At 42.0% G+C, this 15,940-nt stretch overlaps 1 protein-coding gene across 2 annotated transcripts in view; it reads left to right on the forward strand.

Annotated features, from left to right (window-relative positions):
- The first annotated feature begins 727 nt into the window (after positions 1 to 727).
- The window catches only part of Myo1d (myosin ID), a 308,773-nt gene continuing 293,560 nt past the window's right edge, over positions 728 to 15,940 (forward strand). For both annotated transcript variants that reach the window (XM_076869891.1, XM_076869892.1), the window contains exon 1: positions 728 to 1,136. In XM_076869891.1, the coding sequence (XP_076726006.1) occupies positions 1,042 to 1,136 (95 nt within the window). In that variant the 5' untranslated portion in view covers positions 728 to 1,041. The remainder of the gene's footprint in view (positions 1,137 to 15,940) is intronic.

Raw genomic sequence — 15,940 nt, forward strand, 5'->3', positions numbered from 1 at the left:
CAAAACAGTACAATAGCTAATTGATGGGTGCCAAGGGGAATATCAAGAAGCATAGGACATGGTCCTGTGTGAAAGAAGCCTACAACAATCCAGGAGAGATTTTGCATAATTTTATTAAAAATGTATTAATACAAAGTAAGACTGGTGGTATGCTCAGATGGATGGAAGAGAAAACCAGGATCACTGGGAATGGAGACATTCCACCAAAAGGCTCAACGCTGGGGTTCATAAATCAAACGACCTGCACGAAGTTACAACTTCTCCACTTCCAAACTGTGTGACAACTTAAGTTCTTTCAAGCATTTAGGACAGCTCTGGGCATTTTTGATGCCCTCAAAATGGGAGCTATTATCATCTGTGATTGAACCACCACTTTAAGGATGTAAGCACAGGAATTAAGGCTGCGCTGCAGGACGATAGAATCATAATGAATAATCCTCACCAAAAGCTTCACCACCTACTTTTTCAACCCTATTGTCATCTAGCAAGCAAGGGCGGAAGGCAGCCATCCTAGAAATTTGATTCCACTGAGGTCTTAGGGCCGCCCGGGATTCCAGTGTCCATCTCCAGAGGGCGCTGCCGTCCAACCGCCGGGCCTGCCCGGCGCGCGCTCTCGCCCCGCGCGTGCGCGCCGCCCAGGTGAGGAGGCGGTGGCCTGGGCCGCGGCGGGGGCGGGCTCCTTAGAGGGGCGGAGCCTGAGAGGCCCGGGCGGGGCAGGGACAGCGAGACCAAGGCCAGAGGCGGGACCAGCCACCGCCGTCTCCGTCTCCGTGTCCCGGCCCCCACAGCGCCCGGCAGCCGCCGCGGGAGGAGCGGAAACCGCCGGGTGCGCCCGCCCAGAGCCTCGCCGGCCCAGAGCGCGCAGAGGAGCGGCGGGGCGGCCTCTGTCCAGCCCGGACCCCCCGAGCGGCGCGCGCGTCCCCTCCGCGCAGCCCCGCCCAGACCTCGCCCGAGCTCGCCGCTGGCCCCTGACCGGTCCCCGGGGGCCCGATCGCGACCACCTGAGATCGCCGCGCCCACCTGCGCCCGTGTGCCGGCACCATGGCGCAGCAGGAGAACCTGGAGTTCGGCAAGGCGGACTTCGTGCTGATGGACACTGTGTCCATGCCCGAGTTCATGGCCAACCTCAGACTCAGGTGAGGGCGGAGCGGCCGCACGCTGGGCTTTCCCGAGAGGGGGCGCTCCGGCGGTGTGGCCAGATTCGGGGTGTCAGGGGCGCGCCAAGCGCGAGGGATGGAGCGCGGCGGGATTACGGTGCCAGGGGGGTCCTTTGAATTCGGTGGTCACGTTTCCTCGAGAAAAGACGCAGATGGGTGTGGCTTTGGGGGCTCAAGGGGCGTGCCGGTGTTGTGGGTTGCGCTGTCCTGAGGAGGGGTGTCGTCCTTGGTCGTGGAAGGGGCAGGCTGAGCTGGAGGTGCGTTTGGGGCAGCGCACCATTCCGCCCTACGTCAGGTAAATCGTGTAGGCGGAACCCAGTGACCTAATGGAAACAAAAGTAAAAGAAAATAAAAACTTTAGGGAGAGTCCTGCTGGCTCTCCCCAGGGCCGTAGGAAGACTGGAGAGTTGTTTTGGAAAGAGGCTGGCGTCTCCTCCCTGTTTCACACTTGCTTCTTTTGTTTTTTTCTTTCGTCTTCTTTTTTTTTTGTTCCTGGACTGTTTCCATCATGTCATTCAGGATGCTATGGAGTGATCCCTGAGCTGTCTGTTCCGGGATGCTGGCTATTTTTTAGTTATTCGCTAAACGTAATTAAACACGTTTCCAGACATCGAAGAGACTGCTATACTTGGCAGTGCCAAGATAAACTGTCTGAATTTGACAAGGAGTTCATGGTTTCCGTTTTTTTTTTTTTTTTTTTTTTCAAGGAGTTATGGATGGAGCCCTTGTGTTACTGACATCCTTGAGAATGTAGTCACAACTGAATCCCCCAAATGCACTCCCAAGTTGAATTTGTTATGTCTTCTACATGTGATAATTTCATTTTTGATACAGTAATATGTAAGCAGAGGTTTAAAGCAGTTCGACTTTAATCAAAATAGCTAGTTGGGGGGATGTTTTTCTGGAAGTTTTGGCCCATTTTTTGTAAAGTTTATAGCTGAACGTCACCTTAAGCTTATAACATGAAAGTCATAATCTAGTTCAGATGCTTAACTAACCCTACTTGTCTGTATTGTCCCTGTCAACTCTAATTTCAGAATTCTTTTAAAAAGCTGGTTTACTCTTTGAAATTGCAAATCACATGAAGAATTCATCTCTTCTTGATCAGTTTCATTAAGTCCCAGAGGGAGAGCATGGAGCAGGAGTACAGACCTAAGTTCTACACCTGTCTACCACAAATTGACCTCCAGCTGCTCAGTGGGCCTCGGTTTACTAATTTTGTAAAATAAGAAGGACCTCCAGAATTTCAGTGCTCCTATTCTATGATCCAAGTTTCCAGGATATCTTTCAATGATTCCAAGTTTTCCAAGGGTAGACAGTCTCAAAGTTTCACAGTATCTTTCTAAATAGCGTTGTATAGTAACATAGTTGTTCCTTATCAAGGAATTGGTTCCAGGACTCCCTGTGAATCCTAAAATCTGAGGATGCTCAAGTTTTATATAAAATGATGTAGTAGAGTAGTCCCTTCATATCTAAGGGGAGTATGTTCCAAGACACCCTCCATACCTGAAACCTCAAGTAGTACTTAACCCTATAAATACTGTTTTCCCTATACCTACATATCTATGACAAATTTTCATTTATAAATTAGACACAGTAAGAGATTAAAAACAATAACTAATGAAATAGGACTGTTATAACAATATATTATAATAAAAGTTATGCAAATGTGGTTTCCATTTTTCCCTTTCAAAATATTTTATTGTACTGCATTCATCTTTCTTGTTGCCTGTAAATAGTAAAAATTAGAGGAAACAAAATTTCCGGTTGTGGGATTACCATACTTGCGTGTAACTTAAGCACATCCTCTGGTATACTTTAAATCAGCTTTAGATTACTTATATACCTAATACAATATAAATGCTATGTGAATTAGTTGTTGTACTATATTATTTAGGAACTACTGATGAGGAAAAAAAAAAAAGTTTTATGTGTTCAGCAGAGGCACAATTTTTCTCCAAATATTTTCAATCCTCAGTTGATTGAGAATGTAAACCTAGAAGACACAGTGTCAATCATAATCAGATTTATTACACAGCATTATGATAAACTGCTATATTTTAAATATTTTTTTGTAGTTGTACACAATAACTTTATTTATTTATTTTTATGTTTTGCTGAGGGTCAAACCCAGGGCCTTGCACGGGCGATGCGAGCGCTCTACCACTGAGCCATAACCCCAACCCTAAACTGCTACATTTTTTTCCAAAGTTTGGATTCCCAACTTTTTATAGAAATTGCTTCAAATACCATATTAATCAAAATGACATAACTGTACATCAGCTATGACCAGTATCCACTATTATAGTGATAAAGAATCAGACTGTTGAGGTAAAAATTCTAGTTCTACCACTTTTTTTTTGCTGTGGTTCTCAGACCAGTTATTTAAATCTGTTTGTGCCTAGATCTTCTTATCTATACAATTGGGGTTGTCTTAATTGTTAAATTAGTTAATATATGAAACTCCAAAGATTAATCCCTGGCAAATACTTATTAGCAATACTATTTTAAAAAGTTTTCCCAAGTGCACATAAAACAGATAAAGTGGTAAGTTAAATAATAATTTCATGGATTGGTGTTGTTTAAAATTATTAAAGAGATTTCACCCCTCCCTCCCTATGGGGGAAGATGCCTTTTTAATTTAGTCACTCTGTTTATATTCTTTTTAGTTTATCAGACACTAAGTACATTTATTAAATAATACTGCATATGAGACACTGTATAATAGTTGAATATAGATTCATTCATTCTAACCTCTATATGTCACCGCTAGCAAATACATGACATTAGAATTTTCCAAATTTGAAATTGAAGGCTGCATATAACTGAGTTACATCAGTTTGTAGAACCAGTCCTTTGTAATATAATTAAAACTCTTGTGAAAGTTATTCTTTTTCTTTTCTTTTTTTCTTTCTTTTTTTTTTTTTTTTTGTAGGGGGCAGTGCTTTCCAGGGCATTGAACCCAGGGCCTCATATATAATACACAAGCGCTTTACCACTGAGCTACATCTTCAACCTTTGTGGCTTTTTTTTTTTTTTTTTAATAAATAAATTTTGGGAGGGCACTTAGAATGACTTAAAAAAAAAAAAAAGGCTTTCACATTCATTGGTGGCAGAGTCTCTAAGTGTCCTGTTTGGATCTTTAAATCTCTAAGGTGAACCTAATTTAACTCCTGTGTGCACTGAAGAGAGTGCTGCAGTTTGATTGTACCTTATTCGAGGTAGTCCTGAGGATGGAGTAGGTGGACCCAAAGAACTCCGAATCAGCTATGCTCCTTACCTTTTAAAGAGGTGGCATGTCAGCAAAAATAGGGAGAAAGTGAAAATTTCTGTTGATATAAAGAATAGTTCAAGAAAACAACAGAAGAGATGAACTTTACAGAGCTTAAGTGATTATTTGTGAAGTAATTAAATGAGCTAATTGTGTTGGGAGTTCAGAAGAGGGAGAGATGCGAGAGGTTGTCGCAAACCCCATGGAGAGGAGGAGTTGAGCTGAGTCCCAGAGGATCGTCTGTATTTGTCTAGGTAGGTGTGTAGGTGGAGAACATTCCAGGTGGATAAGTGGCATGAGCAGAGGTTGATGGCATGAAAGCTGACTCTGTTTGAGTGACAATGAATAAGACAGGTTGTCTGGAGGGGAAGGAGTTGGTGTTGGATCTGTGGGAGGATCACCAGCTTCTTTAGCACAGAGCTTGGCTTATGCCCAGGCCTCTAGGGCTACCTTTACACCCAGTCATCACATCAGCCAGGATCCTAGATGTTCAGATGTGTGTGTGCTCAACAATGAGAATTGGCTGCAGTTCTCATTGTATAGAACAGTGCCTTGTTCGTGATTAACTTGTAAGAGTAGATTCTCTGTAGTCATTTACATAGTCACAGCAAAGGGAAGCTCCATATTGTCCTTTCCAGCCATAAATCAATCCTCTGAAAGAAAACAATTCTCTCCTAGATAGTTTGAATTTTGTATCACCCTAACATCCCTCTAGATTATTTAGTGTTCAGCTGTGTGCACTCCTGGGATCCTGCTGCTGTGCCCCTTAGATATTTGTTTCACTTTGTAGGTGACCAGAAACAACCATTGTAGATCAAGTAGGTGCAATGAGATGATGTTGAAGTGTTTTGTCCCATGGAACATCAGTGGTTTGGGCTGCACTGGGAATGTATGGTCATCTCTGGAAGCCTAACATATACTTCACGGTCCTGTGAAGTGAAAGATACATGTCTCAGGGACAGTGTCTTCGGCTCTGGCTAGTCCACTCCTGAGCAGCAGCCTACATTCTTCATTTTATGCAGATAATTAGGTGAAGAGTAAGTAGCACAGGGAGGACCAGGGGTTCCATGCAGCCTGCCTGGAGGGACTCTCAATTAGATAGGAGGCCACACTGATGGTTACAATGGAAGAACTCCAGATAGAAATGGCCCAGGCAAGGCCCAGGCTGCAGGTTCAAAACAGAAGTGGCTACAAAGAAAGCAGAACATGGTGGTCATGCTGTGGTTGTGGCTTCAAGTGGACATTGGGGTTGTAGGCAGGAAATATCTCTAATCATGAAGACAGAAGACACTTGACCACAAGGAATCTTACTCCAAGGCACAGATCCTTGAGAAATGGACTGAGGAGTATACTACCACCACTACCTCCACCTCCACCAAGAAGAAAAAAGAAATAAAGAGAACAAATCTCTCCTGGCAAGAGACTTCTGTAAAGAAAAGAAGGCAGACTTCAAGATGCTAGCAGATTCTGTTATGAGAATAAGAAATACAATTTAAAACTCCTCAAATATACTCACACATCATCCACATCATCCCTTTAATATTGCCCCCTCCACACCCCTATCCACAGACACACACCTACATCCATTTTTACAGATAATAATAGTAAAGGAAAAGCTGCACCAATTGTAGCAGGTGGATAAAAATCAAGCTTTATCTCCAAGAGAAAAAACAAGATTAGAAGAGAAGTGATTCTTTTTTTCCCACTCCTTTTTTTCTGTGTAGTGGTGTTGGGGATTGAACCCAGGGCTTTTCACATACAAAGCAAGTGCCTTACCCCTGAGCTACATCCCCAGCCCATTTCTTAACTTCTAACCTAACACAAGACTGTTATACCTCTACTTATAGCAGTTTTCCAGCCTGAGCACTGTTGACATTTTTGGGCTGGATAAAGCTTTATTGTGGGGGCTCTCCTGCATGGTGTTGGGTGGTTAGCAGCATCCCTGGCCTCTACCCACTGGATTCCAGTAGCACAGTGGTGTGGGCTGGGGATGTAACTCAGGGGTAAGGCACTTGCTTACCCCTCATTTATGACAACCAAAGTGGTCTACAGACATTACCAGATTCGCCCAGAGTATGTGTGTGCAAAATCACCTCCTGCTGAGAACCACTGGCCTGGGCTACTCTCATCCCCTAGAAGGTCCTCCTCCTTCCTTCATCTCTGCCCTGTCAGACTCCTACTCATCCCTCAAGACCAGTGCTGAAAGTCTTTCCCAATCCTCCAAGATGGGTTAATTTCACTCTGCTGCCAGGATACATGGATACTTGGTGATAACTTAGAATTTATCATGTTCCATTGTTCTCTGCATGCCTGCTTCATCAGCCTATGCGATGCTCAAAGAAAGTCATGTCGTCCTGAGGTAGATCCAGGTTTTCTTTGAAATTCTGAAACTTAGTACGTTAAAACTCAGTATGGTTGGGAACTACCATCTTTAAGAAAAAGAATATAAATTATGAATGCAAAAATAGATACAGGGCTTTGGAAGGGGAAGGTACCAGTGAATGTCTGAGAAGCGTATCTCTGCTCTGTGTCCTCTGTCACGCTACAGAATTTGGCATCCTTCTGCTCAAAACAGCTTGAAATAAGTTAACTAAGCAGTCAGATATTGACTGTACTTCAACTGTGGAATTCTTACCTTTTTTTAAAAAAATACAACCTTTTCAAAAATATTTATTTTAATTCACTTAACTGTTGGGAGGCAGGCAGTGAATAACGGAATTAGTGGAAAAGCAGTGACCAGATGCACGCGTGCTACCACAGCACCCCTGTATTTATTTTCTATGGCTGTTTGGTCATCTGGAAGATTCAGTGGGACAAAAGATTTCTCTTCCTTGCCAGGGGAAAAATGAGATATCTTGGGTGGTCTTCAAGCAAATGTAAACCAGCAATTGGTCTAGAGCACTAGTTAGAAGTAGCCCTAGTTAGATTTATAGGAGAGGTGAATGGCACACTAAAGCTTTTTGGCTTCCATGTGAAATTCTTTGGCAACTTCTTTTGGCGGCTTTTGGAAAAGGACAGTTTGCTCTGTGCCTGTTTTGCACATTGGCTTCATATTGGGACAAAAATGGGAATTTGGGGTTTGGAGCTGCCATTTGGAGTGAATCACCCTACCGCCTTGTTTCCTTTCCTACTCTGTGACAGATTTCCAAGACTATTTTTATTCAGGGTCATTTCTTGACCCTAGAGACTTTTGCTGAATTTAGCTTCCAAATAGAGCCAGATGCGGGTGGAATCAAGCACTTAGAAGCTGTTACTGGTTTGTTTCATTACAGGTTCTGAAGGGATCAACTTTTACATGAAAGAGACAAGATTTGGCTTTTTGCCGAACTTTAAGATAGAAATGGCAAATCTGGTATAGAAAATGCATTTAATGATCTGTGTGTAAGCTATCTGCATTGTGAAGTAGTGTTATGTGGAGAGCTGAGCATTGACATTTTCACGTATATCTGAGCCTGCTCAGCAAAACATACCCTATCTCAAGCAAGGAGTGGCTCTGTTTTATAATTCTTTAGCATTCGCTATTGTGCTGCCTCTGGGACTGGACTGGGTCATTGTGTCATTACCCAACCACTGCTGAATCAGTCTATGGGGGCCCTGCATTGCCAAGAAAGGCTCTGGCCCCAATGGTAGATTCCCTGTTGACACACCTCACTGACATGGTCACTAAAAATGTGAACTATATTCATAAATGGGTCAGAGGGTAACAGCATTTAAAAGTATACATTGGAAGCCTCTAATAATCTATTAAATCCCTTGATTGAGATGACAGTTTTATTTCCTGAGGCTTCTTTTGTCCAATTGCTATGTAATTACTGGTTAGAGCTCTTGAAGAGAACAATGTTTCCCAAACCTTAGTTTTTGTCATTTATGGGAAGAGAAAGGAAAGCTTGCTTAATCAGGGAGCAGTGGAAAGAAAGAGCATAGGCCTGAGACCTGAATGGACCAAGTCCAAATCTCTGCTTCACTTTTTCTTTTATTAGCATTTTGATTTAGGATTCCCTAAGCCTCAGTTTCCTTATTTGTACAGTGATCACTTCTTAGGGTTACTGGGATGAAATCACATGAGTAGGAAGTGCCTGGTCAGTGCTTGTTATCTAATTCCCTCCTCATTAATGTGACTGTCCCCCTGAGTCCTCCCCAGATGGCCTTACCTCCTTGCCCTGTCCCTGTAACTACTATAGAGCTGGGTATTTGCACTTCTTTCTTGTCATTTCTACCTTCCTCACCAAGACAGATTTATTTCTTTCAGTGTTTTGTGTGTGTGAGAGAGAGAGGTGGGAGGTAAGGATGAAAAAAGGTTCTAGAAGGGATTCAGATTACCTAGGGGAGAGAGCAAGATCATTAGAGGGAGGTCTGGATCTTAATCTTTTTTGTGTCCAGTTATTCCCAGCTGTGAACCCTTGGACAAGTTACTTAGCCTTCTCGAGCCTCTGTTTCTTCATCTGTAAGGATGATGTGTTACTGTGAAAATTACATGATAGCACCTGGGTAACACCTAATGTGGTGGCCGAGCATGGTGCTCAGGGGCTGCTAAATCCCCTGGGCCAGCTCCATGGGGCAAAAGTGTGCTTGCTGCTCCCATTTCACTCATGGCCATCACCTTACACATACTCATAACCATGCTTCCTTCGGGGGTACCGCTATTTGATTTCTGAAAGTTGTTTTAAGCCCTTTAGAAAATGAAATCTGCTCTTTGTATTTTAAAACATCCAACATATTTTGTATGTCACAGTGCTCTGCTTTCATGAAAATTTATGATACTGATCCTCAAATTGAGGCACTTAAGGCCAGGTGATGAACTTCAGGTACAGAGTCTTTTTAAAAAAAAAAAAATCACATAACTCATTTCCTTGTATTACTACAGATTCTATATGATTTTCATATCATCTCCTGGTTATAAAGCTAGCAACTATTTGAATTCTTGCTATATGTTGGGCCCTCTGATGGGGGAAACTTTTTAAAAAAAGGGATAGTTTAATTGGGAGTAAAGGACACCTTACCAAATTGATCAGTGTAAGGATTATGATTAATCCACATGAAGAGTGCAGACAGTTGTTTTAAGGACCTCCCAGAGAAAAGGAATCAACATGCTATATTTTAAAAAAGAACTGATGACAATATAATTGAGTTACGTGTCTGTACATATTTTAGTTCAGAGAGAATTCAGAAAGAGAAAAATTGAGACTGGAAGTAGGTAGGACATGTTCTGCAGAAGAGGCAGAACAGGAGCAGACCCTTGTGGAAGCAGATGTCTCCCATTCGGAGCAGCCTTTTTGCTGGGGGTCTGGGCCTTCCTGGCTTTTCTTTTCTTCTCTCTCAACCCACTCTTCAGTTTTAGTGGGCTATCCATGCTGCTAGGCAGCTTTCGTGTTCAAAAATATTTACCCCTACACTATCTGTACTTTTTTTCATTCCTTTCTATTCATCTTCCAGATCTTCCACGTAGCGATTGAGTTAGGTTGAGGAGGAGCCTCTTTAGAAAGTCACACACTGCGAATGCAGTACAGGCACGTTAGTGTAAATTGGCTCAGTCCAGTTAATTTCTTGTGCCCCAGTGAGATCCATCAGAATGAAGAACTGAAATGTTCATTCTTGAGAAGTGATTTTGCAGCATGGCACTGATGGTAGATGTGGAATGGAGAACTGAACCCTGATGGGAAAGGATTCTGTAAGTTCAATTCATCCTTGGGGAAGCAGGTTCTGATGACGGAGGGGAGGATCCCCAAGGAAAAGGTTGCACAACTAGAAAAAAAAAAAAAAATGTGTCTTTGGGCATAGAAGAAGATGAGGGAAAGGAATTTTCCTCTCATTTATCTTCTGCTCAATTATGGAACTCCCAAGACTCGGCACCCAGACTGTGTGGCCAACACTCTGGCATGGCATTGTGGGTTAGAGACGTGAGTGAGCCAGCCTGTCAATCTGATGATGGCTTTCAACATCTCTTAATGAAGTAGAATGGTCTGCTCTGGAAAAGTACATCGTTTTTAAGCAAAGGGCTCCAAGAAGTGACTTCAGTTGACGGAGGCAGGGAATGAAGGACACCCCCCAGTTCTTCAGGCAGCTTTGCCCACCTCCAGCCTCTCATTATCCCCAGCCTCACGCTGAATTGACCCCAATTTACAGTCCTGCTCAGCTGCTCACGTGGGACAAGTTGCCATTAGGACTGAACAGGACTTCCTTTGTTTCCCTCCCATTTCTGCTCCTCGATGCACAATATAGAAATGGATTTCACTTTAAGAAGATCAAAGCAGTAACTCTAGTATGGCTATGTTGTTTCAATAAAAAGATCGTTGACTGCTGAGGGTGGGTTTTTCTCAAAGAGCCACTGGCCCATACAGAGTCCTGAATAATCCTTCTCGAAGAGATGGGAAATATATCAAGGAGCAAACATAGCTTTCCTTTCATTCCTCCTGTCCATGTTTCTTACTGGGTTATATTACGAAGTCTTGAGAGGAAAAAAATGACCACTTGTGTACACAAGGTTCACATAAGCAATAGAAGCAAATGAATCAATAAAAAAAAATGGCTTCCTCTAAAACAATGAAGCAAACATGGAGAGAAACTAAAAAAAAAAAAAAATTTCTTTTATGTAACCACAAAGTCAGCTTTGAGCAACTTGTATAATGGGGGAGCATCTGTAGCAGGGTGGGTGACCCCTGATGGTTCCACCTCAGTCCACTGCCTCGTGTGAGTCAAGAACAATATTATAGTCAATTAAAAATGATAAACCACCATGAAAACCACAATTGTGTGGGATAACCCTATCAATGGTAGTGTTTCTACTCTTAACTTGATAGATATCTAGGTCATTTTAAGTTGATTCTAAGATAATGTTGGATTATCCGTATTCTGTCATTTCTATTCTATGTTCCTTGTGATTAAGAAGAAAACCTTTAAATTTTTTGTAAAAACCCTAGAATATAAAATGCCAATGAGTGCAATTATGAGGAGTTTCTTGTTGTTTTTAACCCTATTCAGCCTGTCTGATCAGTTTATGTTTGTGTCCTACCTCTAGCCCTGAGGGCAAGGCAAGATCTGATCTTGGAAGGCTTAACTTTCAGGTATTAAGGATAAAAGTTTTCCCATCAATGAATCTTGCTATGTTGTCCAGGCTGGCCTCAAACTCCTGGGCTCTAGCAATCCTCCTGCCCCCTGACCCTGGCTGTTGGTACCACAAGAGACACCATCGCACCCAACTGTGCTTAGTATTTCTGCCTCTTTGATTCTCGGCTGAACTATACATTTACTCTGTGTTATTTATGTATGTTTCCAGCATACTGTATCTGTATTTATAAAACCTGCTTTCGTTGTAATTCCAGCCTTTGGGGAGATAGGAAAATGAAATTACCATTTTTCTTGGTGGCAGGGGGACAAAAAACAAAAACACTAAAATATATTCAGCATCTTTGTGAAATGGTGGGCATCTTTTCTTTTAAATGATTTGTAGAACTCATTCGTATGAAGCCTAATACCATATGATGATGGGGGAAACGCTGAGTGGCACCGCCCTCTTGAGCAGTTTTACTGTGTCACTCATCTTAGCAGGTTAACTAAGTTTTTAATCAAAGTCCAGAACTTTTTACACATCCTGATGCCTTTAGATAGCTTTCTGTCATTTGCTGAGTGTCTCTAAGCAAATCCAGTGACTGTGCTCATTTAGACTGGTGCTTCTTACAATCTGTGTTCTGTGTCCCAGGCCATTGAGGTCCCCAGAACAGTCTTGGAACCCAGGTAAGGATGGGGTAGGTCTTCAAACTACCTGCTATCCATTGCTCTCAGCAGCAGTTCTGTGTCTACATTGTATTGCGTTCCAAGGAATTTTTCATTTGAAAAAAAAAATTAAGCAGCAGCTTGCAAACTACTGTTATAGATGATTTTTTTCCCCAGAAGGCTTTACATATGCGCACATGCACACACACATGTGCACACACACGTGCATGCACACATGTGCACGCACACACACACACACACACACACACACACAGAAATATTTCCAACCAAAGTGAACTAAAAAGTGACAGTGCAGCATAAAATAATGAGCAAATACCTCAGTTATCTAAAGTTGACTGTACTGTATTCGGTACAACTTAAACAATTTATTTAAGTTCTCAGAGTCTTTATGGCCCAGTTTTAAAGTGGGACTGTTCCTACATTAGAAGGTTATTACATCAAATGGGCTAATGCAGGTTGTTTAGCATTCCTAACACATCGAAGGCACTTCTCATTTTTGCTTCTTTTGCACTTCTCATTTTTGCTTTCTCATTTTTGCTTCCTGGTAGCAGAATATAAAGATGTGATTTAACTTTTTTCCTTAATGACTTAGATCATCATGACCATAATTATTAACAATTGTCTTCATGTCTTTGGTATTTATCAAGATGTGTAATGTTTTGTTCCACATCAAATTGATTTGAATGTTTTAACTTTCCAGAGTATGTGGTTAGGTCTTTATTGTTTCTTTTGGTGTGCCTGCCTGTGAATTTTCTCTCCCTCTTAATTTACAAATCTAATCTGCTCTGGGTTTTGGCAGTCAGCTAATAAACTCATTAGAAGGGTATATCAAGAAGGAATTGATGTGTTCTGATGAGACTGAAGAGCTTTTTTATTTTTTATTTTTCCTTCCATATTGGGTTCTGATTCCAGGGGTGCTTTACCACTGAGCTATACCCACAGTTCTTATTATTTACTTTTTAAATTTTGAAACAGTATTCCCTAAGTTGCTGAGGGTCTTGCTGAGTTTGTAAGGCCAGCCTGGAACTCATGATCCTCCTGCTTTAGCCTCCCAAGTCTCTGGGATTACAGGCATGTGCTACCATGCCCTGCAGGAGATGTTTTGTGTATATCACCTGTAGGGTATGAGTTTGAAGATGCCGTTTTTATCTTCTCTGCTGAGGGCTCTTTTTTTTTGGTACTGTTTTGGCATGTTTAGCTGGAAAGGCATGTAGGGCAACACTGAGTCCTAAGTAGGTAAGGTGCCACTCTAAAACTTCCTGCTGTCCTTAGTATTTGAATTATGTGTGATTGAGCAAACCAAAGCATGATGGGTGGATTTTTCCATGCTGTGCACTTTATAATTGCTTGTTGATTTGGGGTAGGCAGCCGCTATTGGCAGAATCTGTTACTCTTTGCCTCTTTACCTCTTAGGTTCTTGTCTTATCTGAAACTTTTACTGAAAATAAACCTCTTATTTATTTTCTATTTGTTTTACTTAGTTATACATGAAGCAGAGTACATCTCATCATTATTATTATTATTATTATTATTATTTGGTATTGGGGATTGAACTCAGGGACACTCAACCACTAAGCCACATCCCCAGCCCTGTTTTGTATTTAGACAGGGTCTCACAGAGTTACTTAGCACCTTCCTAAGTTGCTGAGGCTGGCTTTGAACTTGCAATCCTCCTGTCTCAGTCTCCCAAACCACTGGGATTTCAGGCATGTGCCCAGCTAGAATGCATCTCTTATTTAACTTCTTAATTTATCCTAGATTGGAAGTTTTTAAATCTTGCTTTGTATCAGAATTACCCAGTTTTGGGAAGATTCCCTGAACCTTATCTCCTTGAGATTTTGATTTACCGAGCCTCATTAATGTCCAGATGATTACCAAAGTTTGATGAGCAGTCACTATCCTAGGCTAATGTGTTTTTATTCTGCAGTTGTGTTCTGTTGAAGCCAAATGGGGTGTGACTGCATTATAAGCTGACAGACATGCTAAAAAATACAACATCCAAATAATCAGTGTTTGTAGTTCTGTGATAGTTATTAATCAACTTAATTGTTTGATAATCACACTTTTATTCTTCACCTTGCAACAAGTTTTCTGTTTTCACCCTATGAATGTGGTTGTCCACTTTTGCCAAATTGAATATTATTTTTGTATCTGTTCCCAGATTTTTCATACAAAAAAAGTATAATCCTACCATATTCATTAATACCTTGATGTAGTTCTCTTGTTGTCTTTTGAGTGTGTATTAAAAATTTGGAATCTTTCCACTTGCACAATAGTTTTATAAGCTGTTTTCTCATTTAGTGTGGTCTCTTCAGTGTCCTCCCATGTCATTAAGTTGTCTTTGAAAGTATGGTAGCCACCATGTCATCTTCCTTCTTTTCTGGGTATGAAGGAGTGACCCTGGCAGGCATGGTCCCTGCTCTCATTGAGCTGATCAACCACTGGGGGACATGCTAAACTAGCAAATGAACCAAAGGATAACTCCAACCGTGAGGGGAAAGCAGTGTTGCCTCGCAGGGGAGTGGACTCAGCTTGAATGTGTGCTCCCATGCCCCAGAGCAGGCACTTTGTGGGGAAGCTGGCTTTACATGGGATCAGAAAGATGGGCAATCTATGGGGTAGGGATGCAGGAAGAAGCAGACAGAGGAGGGTCCAGGACAGGCACAATCACATATGCAGAGAGAAAGAAATACTTTTAGATAGAAAAACTTCTTTGTAAATTTTGGAAACTGAAAGGCAGCCACTGAGGCTGGGATCTCTGGAGGGAGTGGGGACAGGGATGATGGAGCCCTCCCTAGTCAGGGACCTCACTTTGCCTGAAAAGCATGAGGAATGAAGGGTACAGACTTGAGATATGCTGGAAGCAGTCAAGGGCTTAGCACATCTTGCAGTAAGATGTCAGTGTTAGGGCGATGGCATGCTTTTTCTAGAAAGCGGGACCTTTTTAGAGTCACATCCCCCAGGGCCAAATCCCCTGGGCCTGGTAGCTGTTGTGAATATTCATTTTCATCAGGCTGATGAATTGAGTGCAGATTTGGCCATGCTTTCTGTTTCCTGTAGTGATAGTAAACACAAATGCAGTCCTGATGTGATCTCTGCAGTGTAACAAAGCTGTTTCTTAATTTAAGTGTTTTATTTATTTGAAATAAGTGAATCTTGATAATGACTAATAGGCCACAGACTGATTTGAGGAGGTTTGTTTTTCTGGTTTTGTGCTTCAGCCAGTAGAGCAGTCCTGAGCCACAGATCCTCTGATGAAGTCTAAGTCGTAGAATAATAATGCCAAAAAGGGCCTTTGTGGTTCCTCACTATTGCACAGGGTCACCAAGTTAGAGACACAGAGCATGTGGTTCATGAGGACTCTTCTCTGTAGTGGCCTAGTTAGCACTGGACAGAAGTCACCTGCCTCCCAGCTCCACACTGTTTTTTCTATTTCCCCCTCTTCATAGGTCTTGATTTGCAATCAAGGTGCAGCTCTTGAACTTCCTTTATTATTCCACTTTAAAAAATTGTTACTATTAAGGATCTGAACAGGTTGAAACAATAGAAAAGGTAACAATGTGAATAAAAAGTTCCTAGTTCTCTACTGAAGGGCAACAATTTAACAAAATAGCTACAAAGTAACATTGTAGGAGTGCAAGACTGGAGATTTTCACATTAGATACTTTGTATCAACAATGAACTGCTCTTTAGCTAAGGAAATAGAGGCTTGGAAATTCTGTGGCTCATCTCACCTCCCCTGGTGGGGTGAGGGCAGTTCCCACTATCACTTTGTATCAGA

This window comes from Callospermophilus lateralis, chromosome 11 (genome assembly GCF_048772815.1).
Source record: "Callospermophilus lateralis isolate mCalLat2 chromosome 11, mCalLat2.hap1, whole genome shotgun sequence".
Taxonomy (NCBI): Eukaryota; Metazoa; Chordata; class Mammalia; order Rodentia; family Sciuridae; genus Callospermophilus; species Callospermophilus lateralis.